General features: G+C 36.4%; 1 protein-coding gene across 1 annotated transcript in view; it reads left to right on the top strand.

Moving 5' to 3' along the window:
- The window catches only part of USHBP1 (USH1 protein network component harmonin binding protein 1), a 206,876-nt gene that overhangs the window by 9,658 nt on the left and 180,673 nt on the right, over positions 1 to 16,545 (top strand). Inside the window, exon 2 of the mRNA XM_053702880.1 lies at positions 1,260 to 1,386. Within this exon, the coding sequence (XP_053558855.1) occupies positions 1,320 to 1,386 (67 nt within the window). The 5' untranslated portion in view covers positions 1,260 to 1,319. The remainder of the gene's footprint in view (positions 1 to 1,259; positions 1,387 to 16,545) is intronic.

Raw genomic sequence — 16,545 nt, 5'->3', positions numbered from 1 at the left:
CTCTTCTGCCCATATTATCTCTTCCGACAGTAGGTAAATTAAAAAATATATATAATATCTTGTATTATATTATCTGGCACTTAGGTCTTGCTCTACCTTTTGAGCACACAAAAACATATTACCACAAACATGAGAAGAGACTATTTATACTTATAACCTGGAGGACTCACAGGTAATCTGGCTCAAATACATTAATCTCTCAACATGCCCTATCTGCATATTTATGAGATTTGATGTCACTTGCATAAACTAAAAAGTCCCAAACTGGACAAATGCTAAATGATTGTTAAAAAAAACAAACAAACAATGACAAAACTCTGAAAACAGCACAGGTACAAAACCTTTTATACAAGCTGCTTGGGTCCGGAAAAGGTTTGGATTTCGGAATAGTTTGGATTTTAGAGTTTTTGTACATTTAAATTAGTAAAATTGGACAGTTTGGAGAGGGGATGGGACCAAGTGTAAACAACAATCTCTTAGTCATTAAGGCACTATTTACATGTCATAATTCTGCTTATACATGCAAAATTAAGTTGGTTTTATATATTTTTAATACTTGTGTATACATTGTTCCCTCAGAAAGATAGTACAGTACTGTAATCAGAAAGGTAATTGTTGCTGTTTTAAATAAATGTAGACTATTTTTTGCATTTTAGAACACAAAAATCAAACCAATTACTCAGGCAGAGAAGATTGTGACTTACAATAGGGGAAAAAAGTAATTTGATCATTTTATTTTTTATAAAAATATTAAAGTTATTCTAAACCCAATATTTTTTCTTTAATGATTCAGATAGAGCATGCAAAGCATAGGAGTCGGCTTGTTTTTAGTTCAGAACCTGGGTTACACTTGCTTATTGGTGGCTAAATGTAGCCACCAACAAACAAGCGCTATCCAAGGTGCTGAAACTAAAATGGGCAGGCTCCTAAGCTTTACATTCCTGCTTTTTTAAATAAAGATAGCAAGAGAACGAGGAAAATTTGATAATATGAGTAAATTAGAAAGATGCTTAAAATTACATGCTCTATCTGAATTATTAAAGAAAAAAATTGGACTTAGTATCCCTTTAATTAAAAAGTTTGGATTTCAGAATAACTTTGGATTTTTGGAATCTGTTTTGTGTTTTTAGTACTACTATACATTATATGATAGGAAAATCTTCTCCAGTCCCTATAATGAGAGCACAAAAGGATGTGGAGGGAATTTTTTTTATTACATTTTACACATATCATACATTTATTTATTTATTTCTCTGTAGGAGTGGACAGAGAGAACAAGTTCTTGTTTGGAAGACAAAGACTTCTGGGAGTGTGAAAACATGGAAGAAACCTCCTTTTCTGATGAACAATCCGAGAATACTTCCCTGACAATCTATGGTATTGAAGGTATAGTTCTGATTTCCCATTTCCACCCACACTTATGTAATTGCTTTACCTACATGACTCTTTGATAATCCTGGAATGACTTGCCTACATCTAATTTCCATCATGCAGGACTTTCTGCACATGTTTACTACAATTTTATTAGTGCAGTCTATTATATTCTTACATCCACTAAAAAATATATAGTTGGGATAATGTTAGAGTCTAAACACACACACACACATTGAAACAAATATTTTCATACACATAAAGTACATAAAGTGGAGAAAATACTATGTACTTGGAATTGTTCACAAAAGAGTAGTGTCTACTTACTCATAAATGGAACAGAGTGAGAAGTTCAGTCCATCCCTGAAATACCAGGCAATCCCCCCTGACCAAGGAAAATAGCAACCCCAGATGATCGTTTCGGCCTCCTTTGGGGGCCTTGTCACTGAGGTGCAGCCATATACCACTAGGCACATTGGGCAAGGTGTCCACGTCTGGTTTCCCCCATAATCCTTAGGAAGACTTTCCCCCACAGAGTTCTTCTCTGGGAAATATACATTTGGGCTAAAAGAAGCTACTCCAAGGTGGTAACCATTCTATAGAACAAGCTAATGAGCTGTTGCTCGTTCCTGGGAGATCGCTTTTCTTTTTATAAGTATTTTTACCCCAGGATCAACAACTCTTGATTGACCATTCACATTCACCTCTGACCCACCTACATTCACTAGATTTGTCCTTAGCTCTCACAAGTCAGGCACCTTATACCCCTCTCTGTCCCTCCAGCTCAATCTCTGCCACTGTCTGTCCCTGACCCACTTTACATCTTGCTGGAAAAACCTCAAAATGAGGCTCCACCCCTCTTACTTTGATTTTCTTAACCAGAGTACCTGTTTTAGGGTATGCCCCTCTAACTTGGCTTCTTGCAGGCTCTGCCATTCTCACTGTCAATGTTCTCTCATTCTTCTCATTTGACTAGATCTAGCCTCTTTCATAGGCTGGGGCATTCTTATTCTCCACAACATCACTATAATATAGTATCGTTGACTGCTTTGCAATTAACCCATTTGATACCTTCGCATTAAATTATGTTTTAAAAACACAGTTTGATTTATTTAAATGAATATGTTAATATTTTAGAATGAATACATTTAGCATTCACACATTTGCTATGTGTATTTTTTTTATATTTTTGTTATAATTTGTCATCCATGAAATATTAGAATCCATTTTGAGTTGTTTACAGAAAATAAAGCATGGTTTTTCTTGAACATAATTTAGGTGATCTCTATTGAGCATGAACAAAACTTTAAAATATGTACTTGTGCTCTTAAAATAAGTAAAAATGTGTTTTCAACAGGTTCTAGGTGAAAAATTCAAAAAGGAAAAAAAACAAAACTTTATGAACCTGCTGAAAAATACATTATCTTAGCAATGGCAGGGCAATAAAGGATTAAATGACTGCAAAACATTTTACACTGTGACTTAATTTACAAAACTATAAGGTATTTGATGCACAGTAGCTGCAGTTTGACAGTGGAAGGTTGAAATCAATGGAGCAAAAAAAAAAAAAAAGACAAATTCCCTCAATATAAATTGATCCCGACTTTTGTCTTTCTGAATGATGATTTTTATGGTGCCATATTAATATTTAAGAATTATATCTCTAATTTTTTATTTATAAAATGTACCTATTAATATAAATATAAAATATATTAAATTCTGAAATAATATCTAATAAAGTAACAAGGAATTCATAACGAAAGATATAAAATGTTGTATATTGACCATAAAGAAAAATATACTAACTAAACATAGGAGTAGATTTATTAAATATGAATATAAATATATATATTTCTTGTCTATAGAGGCTGAATTGATCACAGGTGAAGGTGACGTTTGTATCATCAGATGAGTTTTGCTAAGCAACATATTCTGTGACGCTAATTTTCTTCTAAAAACTACAAGTTGCTGGACATTACAAAAAAATGGGAATAGGGTTTCACTTAACATCTGACAAAATTTCAAATGCATTTGAAAAGTGTTAGAGAAATGGTTTACCACATAGTTTTCTAACATATAGGGGTCAATTTATTAGCGTATCATATCCGCCAGACATACGCTGTCCGTATTCAGCATTGCACAAGCAGTTTTAGTGAACTGCTTGTGCAATACCGCCCCCTGCAGATTCATGGCCAATCGGTCACTAGCAGGGGGTGTCAATCCTATACGATCGGGTGGATTGCTGTACACAGCCTCAGAGGTGGTGTATGAGTTAAGGAGCAGCAGTCTATAGACCGCTGCTTCTTAACTCCTGTTTCCGGCCAGCCTGAAGGCTCGTGCGGAAACAGTGTGAATTGGCCCAATTCGGCCAATAATAAATTGACCCCCTAAATGTAATGCATTTCACCAGGGAATTTGTATTGATTACTATAGAGCTCTATATATAGTAATGAAGTAAAGTATGACATTTTTTTCTCTTATATAAAAAAAAATCACCAGACCCCTTTGAGATTCTATATTGTTACTAGATATGTTTATTAATCAAAATGTACAATTCATGCAAGAAAAAATAACAATATTTCATAATGGTGTGCTCCTTTGATGAGTATATGTTATTACCAAGCGATTAATAAATGGTTAATTTTGTGTTCCTCTTTTGTAAAACTTGGAATAAGATAAATGAAGTTGCATTAAATAAAAATAATATTATATGCATGTATATAAGAGGGAAATCCAAGGTTAATGAGAGACAACTGTGAGATGAGTAGGTCACTTTAGCACAGTACATATCACTAATGTTGTTCTAAACTCATGAACAGTTCTATAGCTAGTAGTGACTTGATACATGGTGTTGATACGTCTCAGGAGTGTCCTCCAGTAATGTTGGTGTATTTATCAGCAGCAGTTGCCACCAACGTGTTATGTATTAATTATGAATATTAATAATTAATAGCAGTATAAAATTATTGTCAGCCATATCTACAATTAATATAGTAGAATTTTGTCAATACATTCCAGTAAGATGTTAAATCTCTGTAGTGTACCCCAAAATATCACTATTGAGATATCTATAAATTTGACAACAATATTATTATCAAAAATTAATATTTAATCTCAATATAAAATATTCCTAAATTCTGATCAGTTAATTTTTATATACAAATTGATATTATTTATGTAATAACTGAATATCACATATGACCAGTTATATCTATAAATTGATCAATACAATATTAGAACATAAAGCAGGCTCTAGAGATTTTTAGATTAAATTACTATTCAGTAGATATCGTCAATTATCACATCAATGGATGAAATATTTCTATAAATTAACCTAAACTCAAAATATATTGCTTATTAAATATCACATAGGAATTATACTAGAACAATTTATGAATAGCCAGAAAGTTTAACCAATTCAATATATATAGCTTATTTAACAACACTTGTACTCACCTATGTTCAAATCTCACAATGAAATCTTAGCTTAAAGGGACAGTCTAGTCAAAATTAAACTTTCATGATTCAGATAGGGCATGCAATTTTAAACAACTTTTCAATTTACTTCTATTATCTAATTTGCTCAATTCTTTAGATATCCTTTGTTGAAGAAATAGCAATGTACATGTGTGAGCCAATCACACAAGGCCTTTATGTGCAGCAACCAATCAGCAGCTGCTGAGCATATCTAGAAATGTTTTTCAGCAAGTGATATCAAGAGAATGAAGCAAATTAGATAATAGAAGTAAATTAGAAAGTTGTTTAAAATGACATGCTCTTTCTAAATCATGAAAGAAAAAAATTGGGTATCATGACCCTTTAACTCCCACAATCTAATGGAATTTCCAGGGAAATATAATTCACTATTTTCAACCCAATATAATCTAATATACTTCACTTAAACCTAGAGATTGTTATACAATTATCAATTCAACACATTAGCCAATTTATGTGCAATTCTTAAGAGGTTCACAGTAAATAAAATGAATTTATCAATATGAAATACAAATCCTTTCCTCTCAACAGTAAATTGCTTGATGCTAGATATGATTATTTGTAGACCACAAAGGCCTATGGAACACCTACCTGTAATTACAATTTCACTTACAAATCACAGCTACAATTTAACTATTGCTATAGAATACCTTTTGATTTAAAACATTAAAACTATATGACAACCGCTAATACGTTACCAGTAACCAATATGAGAGTTCAGCTTTTTAAATCAGAGTTTTCCAAAGTCATACGTGAAGGTATTTTTGCAAACAGGGTATCACAAACACAGAGAGTTATTCCAAACCAGGCCCCAAACCAAAGTGTGTTTTTTGTGTCTCTTCCCTTCTTTGCATAGACTTTTTGTCTGTGACCAACTCCACCTTCAATTCTAAATCACCCAAAGGAAAAATCTTTGATTAAGCCCTTACCTTTCATTGGCTAATCCACTGGTTATTCAATTTCCCAATTGAATACCTTTGGCTGCAATTCTCATATTGGACACCAGGGGCAACAGGCAACTAAAATGTAGCTTTGTTTGCAAAATACTACAGAGAAATATATTTTCTTATATATTTTTAAAGTGTTTCTTAATACACTTATATTTTCTAGCTCAATAAACTATTTGGTCAATATACATGTGACTATCTGGCTCAACTGGAAACGTACACTTTAAGAGTAAGCATGAGTATATTGATTTAGTATGTATTCTTATACATTTAAACACTAGACCTGTCTACAACATTAAATCTATACAACATACACATACATATATATACAGTATATACTTCCCACTGATAACGTTTTAAGAGATGTACCCAAAAGATAAGTTTCTATAAGGGGACGTAAAAGGATTTTAATTCATAATTTCAGTATGAGATTAATGATAATTTTAGTTCATATTCTGATATAATATCGCCACCTTTTTCAGTTATCATCTTATATAATATACATACCCTGTGAGTAGCAGTCTGATGTAATTCTGTAGTAATTAATATCATTATAGATATAATGTATATATATATTTGATTTTACTTCATCTAATAGGAATACATTGCCTATCTGTGGATATTCCCGTAATATTGAGTGCATAAAACTATATGATACAATTCATGGTACACATTACATAGGCATTTATATACCAGTATCAACTAGTCATATTTGGAACCTCATTTTCACACCAGATTCCTGAAACAAAAATAAATAAATGTAGTTTTATTTTGAAATACAGTCAAATATTTTAAATTCATCAATACAGCTAGCCACTCAATACAGCAGACACTTATCTAATATAGTATATCAGGCATAAAGGTATATCTCCCAGACCAATATATATATTGTTTATATAATCTGAGTATTTTATCCCCTTAAGGACAAGGCCATTTTTCAATGTCTTTCCCTTAAGGACCAGGGCTATTTTTACATTTCTGCAGTGTTTGTGTTTAGCTGCAATTTTCCTCTTACTCATTTACTGTACTCACACATATTATATACCGTTTTTCTCGCCATTAAATGGAATTTCTAAAGATACCATTATTTTCATCATATCTTATAATTTACCATAGAAAAAATTATAAAATATGATGAAAAAATGGAAAAAAAACACTTTTTCTAACTTTGACCTCCAAAATCTGTTACACATCTACAACCTCCAAAAAACACCCATGCTAAATAGTTTCTAAATTTTGTCCTGAGTTTAGAAATACCCAATGTTTACATGTTCTTCATGTTATAGGGCAATAAATACAAGTAGCACTTTGCTATTTCCAAACCATTTTTTTTTTCAAAATTAGCGAGTTAGATTGGAACACTGATATCTGTCAGGAATCCCTGAATATACATTGACATGTATATATTTTTTTTTTAGAAGACATCCCAAAGTTTTGATCTAGGCCCATTTTGGTATATTTCATGCCACCATTTCACTGCCAAATGCGATCAAATAAAAAAAAAAGTTCACTTTTTCACAAACTTTTTCACAAATATTAGGTTTCTCACTGAAATTATTTACAAACAACTTATGCAATTATGGCACAAATGGTTGTAATTGCTTCTCTGGGATCCCTTTTGTTCAGAAATAGCAGACATATATGGCTTTGGCGTTGCTTTTTGGTAATTAGAAGGCCGCTAAATGCCTTTGCGCACCAAATTTGTATTATGCCAAGCAGTGACAGGGTTAATTAGGTAGCTTGTAGGGTTAATTTTAGCTTTAGGGTAGTGTAGTAGACAACCCAAAGTATTGATCTAGGCCCATTTTGATATATTTCATGCCACCATTTCACCGTCAAATGCGATCAAATAAAAAAAAAACGCTAACTTTTTCACTAACTTTGGGTTTCTCACTGAAATTATTTACAAACAGCTTGTGCAATTATGGCACAAATGGTTGTAAATGCTGCTCTGGGATACCCTTTGTTCAGAAATAGCAGACATATATGACTTTGGCATTGCTTTTTGGTAATAAGAAGGCCGCTAAATGCCTTTGCGCACCAAATTTGTATTATGCCAAGCAGTGACAGGGTTAATTAGGTAGCTTGTAGGGTTAATTTTAGCTTTAGTGTAGAGATCAGCCTCCCACCTGACACATCCCACCCCCTGATCCCTCCCAAATAGCTCTCTTCCCTCCCCCACCCCACAATTGTCCCCGCCATCTTAAGTACTGGCAGAAATTCTGCTAGTACTAAAATAAAAGTCACCTAGTTTTAGAGTTTTGCGTTAGAAGGAGTGTGTTAGCTACGCATGGTTTTCCCCCCGCACCTTTTAAACAACGCTGGTATTGAGAGTTCTCTGAAGGGCTGCGTTAGGCTCCAAAAAGGGAGCGTACAGGCATATTTACCGCCACTTCAACTCTCAATACCAGCATTGCTTACGGACGCGGCCAGCTTCAAAAACGTGCTCGTGCACGATTCCCCCATAGGAAATAATGGGGCAGTTTGAGCTGAAAAAAACCTAACACCTGCAAAAAAGCAGCGTTCAGCTCCTAACGCAGCCCCATTGTTTCCTATGGGGAAACACTTCCTAAGTCTGCACCTAACACCCTAACATGAACCCCTAGTCTAAACACCCCTAACCTTACACTTATTAACCCCTAATCTGCCGCCCCCGCTATCGCTGACCCCTGCATTACACTTTTAACCCCTAATCTGCTGCTCCGGACACCGCCGCAACCTACATTATAGCTATGTACCCCTAATCTGCTGCCCCTAGCATCTCCGACACCTATATTATATTTATTAACCCCTAATCTGCCCCCCCAACGTCGCCGCTACCTACCTACACTTATTAACCCCTAATCTGCCGACCAGACCTCGCTGCAACTATAATAAATGTATTAACCCCTAAACCGCCTCACTCCCGCCTCAAAAACCCTATAATAAATAGTATTAACCCCTAATCTGCCCTCCCTAACATCGCTGACACCTAACTTCAAGTATTAACCCCTAATCTGCCGACCGGACCTCACCGCTACTATAATAAATGTATTAACCCCTAAAGCTAAGTCTAACCCTAACACCCCCTAAGTTAAATATAATTTAAATCTAACAAAATAAAATAAATCTTATTAAATAAATTATTCCTATTTAAAGCTAAATACTTACCTGTAAAATAAACCCTAATATAGCTACAATATAACGAATAATTACATTGTAGCTATTTTAGGATTAATATTTATTTTACAGGCAACTTTGTATTTATTTTAACCAGGTACAATAGCTATTAAATAGTTAATAACTATTTAATAGCTACCTAGTTAAAATAATTACAAAATTACCAGTAAAATAAATCCTAACCTAAGTTACAATTAAACCTAACACTACACTATCAATAAATTAATTAAATAAACTACCTCCAATTATCTACAATTAAACTAAATTACAAAAACAAACAAACACTAAATTACAAAAACAAACAAACACTAAATTACAAAAAAAAAAGATTACAAGAATTTTAAACTAATTACACCTACTCTAAGCCCCCTAAAAAAATAACAAAGCCCCCCAAAATAAAAAAATGCCCTACCCTTTTCTAAAATAAAAAGTTTACAGCTCTTTTACCTTACCAGCCCTTAAAAGGGCCTTTTGCGGGGCATGCCCCAAATAATTCAGCTCTTTTGCCTGTAAAAAAACATACAATACCCCCCCCAACATTACAACCCACCACCCACATACCCCTAATCTAACCCAAACCCCCCTTAAAAAACCTAACACTAAGCCCCTGAAGATCTCCCTACCTTATCTTCACCACGCCGGGTATCACCGATCCGTCCAGAAGAGGCTCCGAAGTCTTCATCCTATCCGGCAAGAAGAGGACATCCGGACCAGCAAACATCTTCATCCAAGCAGCATCTTCTATCTTCATCCATCCGACGAGGAGCGGCTCCATCTTCAAGACCTCCGGCGCGGAACATCCTCTTCTCCCGACGACTAGACGACGAATGAAGTTTCCTTTAAGGGACGTCATCCAAGATGGCGTCCCTCGAATTCCGATTGGCTGATAGGATTCTATCAGCCAATTGGAATTAAGGTAGGAAAAATCTGATTGGCTGATTGAATCAGCCAATCAGATTCAAGTTCAATGGGATTGGCTGATCCAATCAGCCAATCAGATTGAGCTTGCATTCTATTGGCTGTTCCGATCAGCCAATAGAATGCGAGCTCAATCTGATTGGCTGATCCAATCAGCCAATCAGATTTAACTTGAATCTCATTGGCTGATTCAATCAGCCAATCAGATTTTTCCTACCTTAATTCCGATTGGCTGATAGAATCCTCTGAGCCTCTTCTGGACGGATCGGTGATACCCGGCGTGGTGAAGATAAGGTAGGGAGATCTTCAGGGGCCCTTTTAAGGGCAGGTAAGGTAAAAGAGCTGTTAACTTTTTATTTTAGAATAGGGTAGGGCATTTTTTTATTTTGGGGGGGCTTTGTTATTTTTTTAGGGGGCTTAGAGTAGGTGTAATTAGTTTAAAATTCTTGTAATCTTTTTTTATTTTTTGTAATTTAGTGTTTGTTTTTTTTAAATTTAGTGTTTGTTTTTTTTGTAATTTAGTTTAGTTGATTTAATTGTAGATAATTGTAGGTAGTTTATTTAATTAATTTATTGATAGTGTAGTGTTAGGTTTAATTGTAACTTAGGTTAGGATTTATTTTACTGGTAATTTTGTAATTATTTTAACTAGGTAGATATTAAATAGTTATTAACTATTTAATAGCTATTGTACCTGGTTAAAATAAATACAAAGTTGCCTGTAAAATAAATATTAATCCTAAAATAGCTACAATGTAATTATTATTTATATTGTAGCTATATTAGGGTTTATTTTACAGGTAAGTATTTAGCTTTAAATAGGAATAATTTATTTAATAAGATTTATTTTATTTCGTTAGATTTAAATTATATTTAACTTAGGGGGGTGTTAGGGTTAGATTTAGCTTTAGGGGTTAATACATTTATTATAGTAGCGGTGAGGTCCGGTCGGCAGATTAGGAGTTAATACTTGAAGTTAGGTGTCAGCGATGTTAGGGAGGGCAGATTAGGGGTTAATACTATTTATTATAGGGTTTTTGAGGTGGGAGTGAGGAGATTTAGGGGTTAATACATTTATTATAGTGGCGGCGAGGTCCGGTCGGCAGATTAGGGGTTAATAAGTGTAGGTAGGTAGCGGCGACGTTGGGGGGGGGGCAGATTAGGGGTTAATAAATATAATATAGGTGTCGGCGATGTTAGGGACAGGAGATTAGGGGTACATAGGGATAATGTAGGTTGCGGCGGTGTACAGTCGGCAGATTAGGGGTTAAAAAATTTAATTATAGTGGCGGCGATGTGGGGGACCTCGGTTTAGGGGTACATAGGTAGTTTATGGGTGTTAGTGTACTTTAGAGCCCAGTAGTTAAGAGCTTTTTGAACCAGCGTTAGCCCATAAAGCTCTTAACTCCTGACTTTTTTCTGCGGCTGGAGTTTTGTCGTTAGAGTTCTAACACTCACTTCAGCCAAGACTCTAAATACCAGCGTTAGAAAGATCCCATTGAAAATATAAGATACGCAATTGACGTAAGGGGATCTGCGGTATGGAAAAGTCGTGGCTGGAAAGTGAGCGTTAGACCCTTTCCTGACTGACTCTAAATACCAGCGGGCAGCCAAAACCAGGGTTAGGACCCCCTAACGCTGGTTTGGACGGCTAACGCAGAACTCTAAATCTAGGCGAGTGTTTTTTTATTTTATTTTAATTATTAAAAAAAACTAACATATTCTGCTTTGTAGGATCCCCCTTAGCCCCAACCTCCCTGATCCCCCCCAAAGAGCTCTCTAACCCTCCCCCCACTAACTATTAGCCACCATTTTGGGTACTAGCAGCTGTCTGCCAGTACCCAAATTGCAATATTATTTATTTATTTTTAACCTAACATTTTCTGTAGTGTAGCTGCCCCCCTCCATACCCTACCCCATCCCCCTCCCAGATCACCCCCTGATCACCCCCAGATCACCCCTCCTCTGCACCCACCACCCTCTCCCCACAAAACATTTTCCCCCAGCAATTGGTCTCTGGCTAGATTGCGGGTGCGCGCGCAAGCACCCGCCCCTCACCTCCAGCGCGCCCTCCTGCGTGCTCCCGCACGCACCCGGCATCAACCACAGCCAGAAGGAAGTAGTTACCTATTGATGGGCCGTCCACCCACCTCCCTACAATGGCTCCCACCCACCAACGATCGGCACCATCACTGGCCGATGCAGAGGGGGCCACAGAGTGGCTCTCTCTGCATCGGTGTGACTAAAAAGGTATTGTAGTGATGCCTCAATATCGAGGCATCACTGCAATACCTTGAAAGTAGATCTGATAATTATACAATTCATATATTTAAGTTTTAAAGTTTTAATCTTATATGCTTTCAGCTTACACAAAATTTAAATATACTCTTTTAAGTTTCTCCTGCTAATATCAAGATTTAAACTGCCATCACATCTGGGTATCTGTGTATTTAGAAGGCTCAAGGAGGCCCTCTGATTAATCATTTGTTTATCAATACGCCTGTGCTAATTTCTACATCCTGAAAATTCTGCCCCTTGTTTTAGACTTCTAGTCTCCCTCCCCACAGGGGGTCAGGTGATCTAATAGGAAATCTGATTACACATTCCCAGGCAGTGATCAAAAGGTCATTTGAAGTGATCGCCTTTCATTTGAGACAACTGTATTCTCTTTGATTGTGTTTTTCAGATAACCCATGTGTATTCAACTGGCAACTGGTTTGGGTTAAATTTTGATTTCAGAATTTAATGCAACTTACATTAGCCAGATTTTCACATACAAATTAATTCTTTCTCTATATCATATATGTATGTATGTATGTAAATATATATATATATTACATAATGTCACTCACTTATTCCCTGACATAAATCCCCTTTTCCATTTTAAGATATGTGGGACACATGTATTGGAAAGGACTGAAATCCAGTGTTAATTGGTGAGGGTATTTACTGTACACGCATCGTAGACATTCTTACTAGAAGAGAGTCCTTTATTTTTTAATCCTCATGTTTATGCTCTTTAGTTAGACATCTTATTTATACTTTAGACATCTCATTCTCCCTCTATGATTTGGAGTTGGGACCTAGGATGGCATGCTCGCAACTGATTAATATAGACCCATTTATTCATAAAAGTATAATTTTTAGGGATCCTTATTTTATAGGCAACTGGAGATATTTTGTCAGTAATGACAAAAGGACCCTTCCATGATGGAAGAAATTTCTTTTCCTTAACTTGATCTCTTCCAAAGTTATAAAGATGCATTTTATCATTAATTTCATATTCCTTTTTGTAAGTTTTGAGATCATAATAAGTCTTAGCAGCAGTTGCGGCCTTCTCCATGTTCCTTTGGGCAAATGCAAAAGCATATTGCAGATTCTTCCTTAAGTTTTCTACATACTGATGTGTAATAGCAGCATTTATTAAGTTCTGGTCTGATGTATGGTACAGTAAATGTTGAGGTAGAACCATTCTTCTACCAGTCATCAATTCAAAAGGTGACATCTTAGTAGCACTACTTGGAGTTGGTCTTAATGCCATTAGGACTAGAGGTAATTTTACATTCCAGTCCTTACCTGTTTAACTCACAAACTTTTTGAGGATTTTCACAATGGATTGGTTGTTACGCTCTACACCACCACTAGAGGCAGCTCTATATGCTATATGGAGCTTTCTTTTAACCCCTAGTATTTTCCAAATTTTTGTCATCACTTCGCTAGTGAAGTGGGTCCCCCGATCAGATTCAATTCTCTGGGGTAAACCAAATCTGGAAAATATGTGGTTGATGAGCAATACTGCGCATGTTTCAGCACTATTATTAGGTGCACTGATGCACTCTACCCATTTGGTGAATAGGCATGTCACTGTTAACATGTCTGTTACCTCTTGATGACCTAGTTACTGGACCAATAAAATCAGTTTGTATATCTGACCATGGCATTACCATCCCCCTTTTCTACAATGGCAACCTTGACAGTAGGTTTAAACATCCTTCAACATATGTAGCCAAACAGTGAAGTCACGCAATATTTCATATGTTAGTTTGGCGCCATGATGACCAGATGTGGGAGCATCATGTGCATGTTGAAGAATGAGACCTCTGAATTGGGTAGGTACACCCATTGTTGGATACCTGTTTTGGAGGTTCTAATTAACAAACCATCCTGTAATTTGAATTGCACTATGGACTTCATTAAGATTCTAAGATCTTCCTTACCAATATAGTCATCTTTTGAGATGGGGTTGTTTTCAGGATTTTCTATATGTTTATAGAAAATACCTATAATGGGGTGGTCACAGATACCGGGATGCAGGGGTTAAACTCCTACCCCCCTACCCCCCTGTTGTTTCTCAGCGGTTTTGGGCTCCTCAGCGCAATCTCAATTTCCCAAACTTTGGTTTCTCTTCTTTTCCATATGTCAACCTGATCTTGAAAGAGTTGGTCTCTGATCGACCTATCCCTCTCTGACCAGCCGGGCTTCTGGAACTACCGTCCGGCAGCCGCATCCAGCACCCTCCGGGCACCTTTGTCTCCGGACGCTTTAGAAGCCCCTTGTCCCAGAGCTCTGTTCTCTTGGGGATTGTAACCCCTTGGGGAAGGCAAGAGATGGACCAGTTGCCGGAGGTGAACTTTTAAGCTACCTGCAGTACTATCACAAACAGTTACCAGAGTTCTCTCACGCTCAACATCTGATCTTGTCATACGTGGCGAGAAAACCACGCCCCCTAAAAAGACGTCATACAGGACAAACTGTGTACAGGTTGATACATTGTATTCTCTCCTGTAACATAATATTCAGAGCAATTCTGTTACATTGCAACTCACAATCCTTAATTTCTTCACTCTTTAGTGATTACTATTTATCTGCAGTTGCGATCCAGTAATATTTCCACTTTATTAGGAAGATATAACCAGCTGCCTCACAATGACAGAACCACCACTGACGCCTACCCTATGCCCCGAGTCGATTACCTATTAGACAGAATCACCTGCGACTACTTCCTGACCACCCTCGACCTCTGCAAGGGTTTCTGGCAGATCCCTTTAGCCCCTGAGTCCGTCCCCAAGTCTGCCTTCATCATCCCCTTCGGCGTCTACCAGTTGAAGGTCATGCCGTTTGGGATTAAGAACGCCCCAACCACCTTCCAAAGGATAGTGGATTGCCTTCTGGATGGCCTCCAGGACTATGCCTGCACATACCTGGACGACATCGCCATCTATAGCGACACCTGGGAGGACCATCTGGCCCATCTAGGCGCCGTTTTAGATCACCTCAGAGCCACTGGACTGACCCTGAAACCTGACAAGTATACTATCGGGCGCTCAGGGGGGTAATCCCCTATACTGCAACACGTTTCTCTGCACTAAAGGGGCTGTTTCATCAGGCATGTATCCATCTTACCTCTAACCTGCTATTTAAACCCTTAAACCACCAGTAAGCTATTGATTGGAAAGCCCATATGGGCTTGTCTCCTAAGCACATGTTATTCATTAATCAATCAAACAGATGTTATTCCCATACATAAACAAACATATTTCAAAATACATCATTGTACTTTTTAGACCATAATTGATAACCATATCAATCCCCATCAAAAAGCAATTGTTTGCTCTTTTGTCATAAAAAGCATGGTCACTCCTCTTTAACTATACATGTGTGCTTGTTTTGTTAATAAGACCTTCGTTTAGGAGTATGGTCTAATCTGACATCCTTTGTTCGGTATATAGTCCACTCTTCTACAAGTTTATAATATTGTAATTGTTTTATTATATCCTTTTACTGATTTACCTTTGTATCGGGGACATGTTTCCCCTAATTCCAGATTGTTACTTTTACCTTTATTTTAGAATCGCATCCTGTTTGCTCTCCGCCATTATGTGTGTGTTAGCTTTTTGTATAAGATTTTTCTAAGAAGTGTCATTAATGCTTCGTGTCTACAATCTGTGACTGAATGAAAATAAACCTGACAGCTTGATTGCATCTCTCTAGATTTTGATGTCCGATGTTTAATAGCCAATCCCAGTTGTTAACAAGACTACAAGACTACGAGGACTATGTATCTGAAGCTAAACAAATTTTGTTAGACATCAATTATTATAAAAAATTGAGAGGAGACCCCACTTTAGAATTTAGGAAAATTCTCAAAAAAATTATTTTGGAGGGTTTTGCCAAGGGGATTTTGAATAAAAAGGAAAAACAATGTTTACTTCCAGATCATCCAAACATCCCTTTTTATTATCACCTTCCTATCTTATATTTTATCACACAATTATTTTAAATTTTTAGCAGATTAAAGGAACGGCCATGGGTACCAGGTTCACCCCCAGTTTTGCCAATCTTTTATGGGCATTTTTGAAGAAAGATATATCTATAGCTCGAACTGGAGGGCGAACCTGGTATTCTATGGCCGTTACATAGATGATCTAATATTCATTTGGAATGGGTCTGCTGACACAGCCACTCAGTTTATTAAGAGTTTAAATACAAACACTATGGGTCTGTAATTTACACATAATGTACAACCTGCAAAGATTGAATATTTGGATGTGATATTGGAATGGACTGACAAGGGGAATATTTTGTCTTCCACCTATTTTAAAAGCGTGGACAGTAATAACTTTCTTCCTTTTTCGAGTAACCATCTTAATAGTTA

This window comes from Bombina bombina, chromosome 2 (assembly GCF_027579735.1).
Source record: "Bombina bombina isolate aBomBom1 chromosome 2, aBomBom1.pri, whole genome shotgun sequence".
In the NCBI taxonomy this organism is placed as follows: domain Eukaryota; kingdom Metazoa; phylum Chordata; class Amphibia; order Anura; family Bombinatoridae; genus Bombina; species Bombina bombina.
Note: the sequence above shows the minus strand (reverse complement) of the source record. Positions and strands in the feature narration are given on the sequence as shown.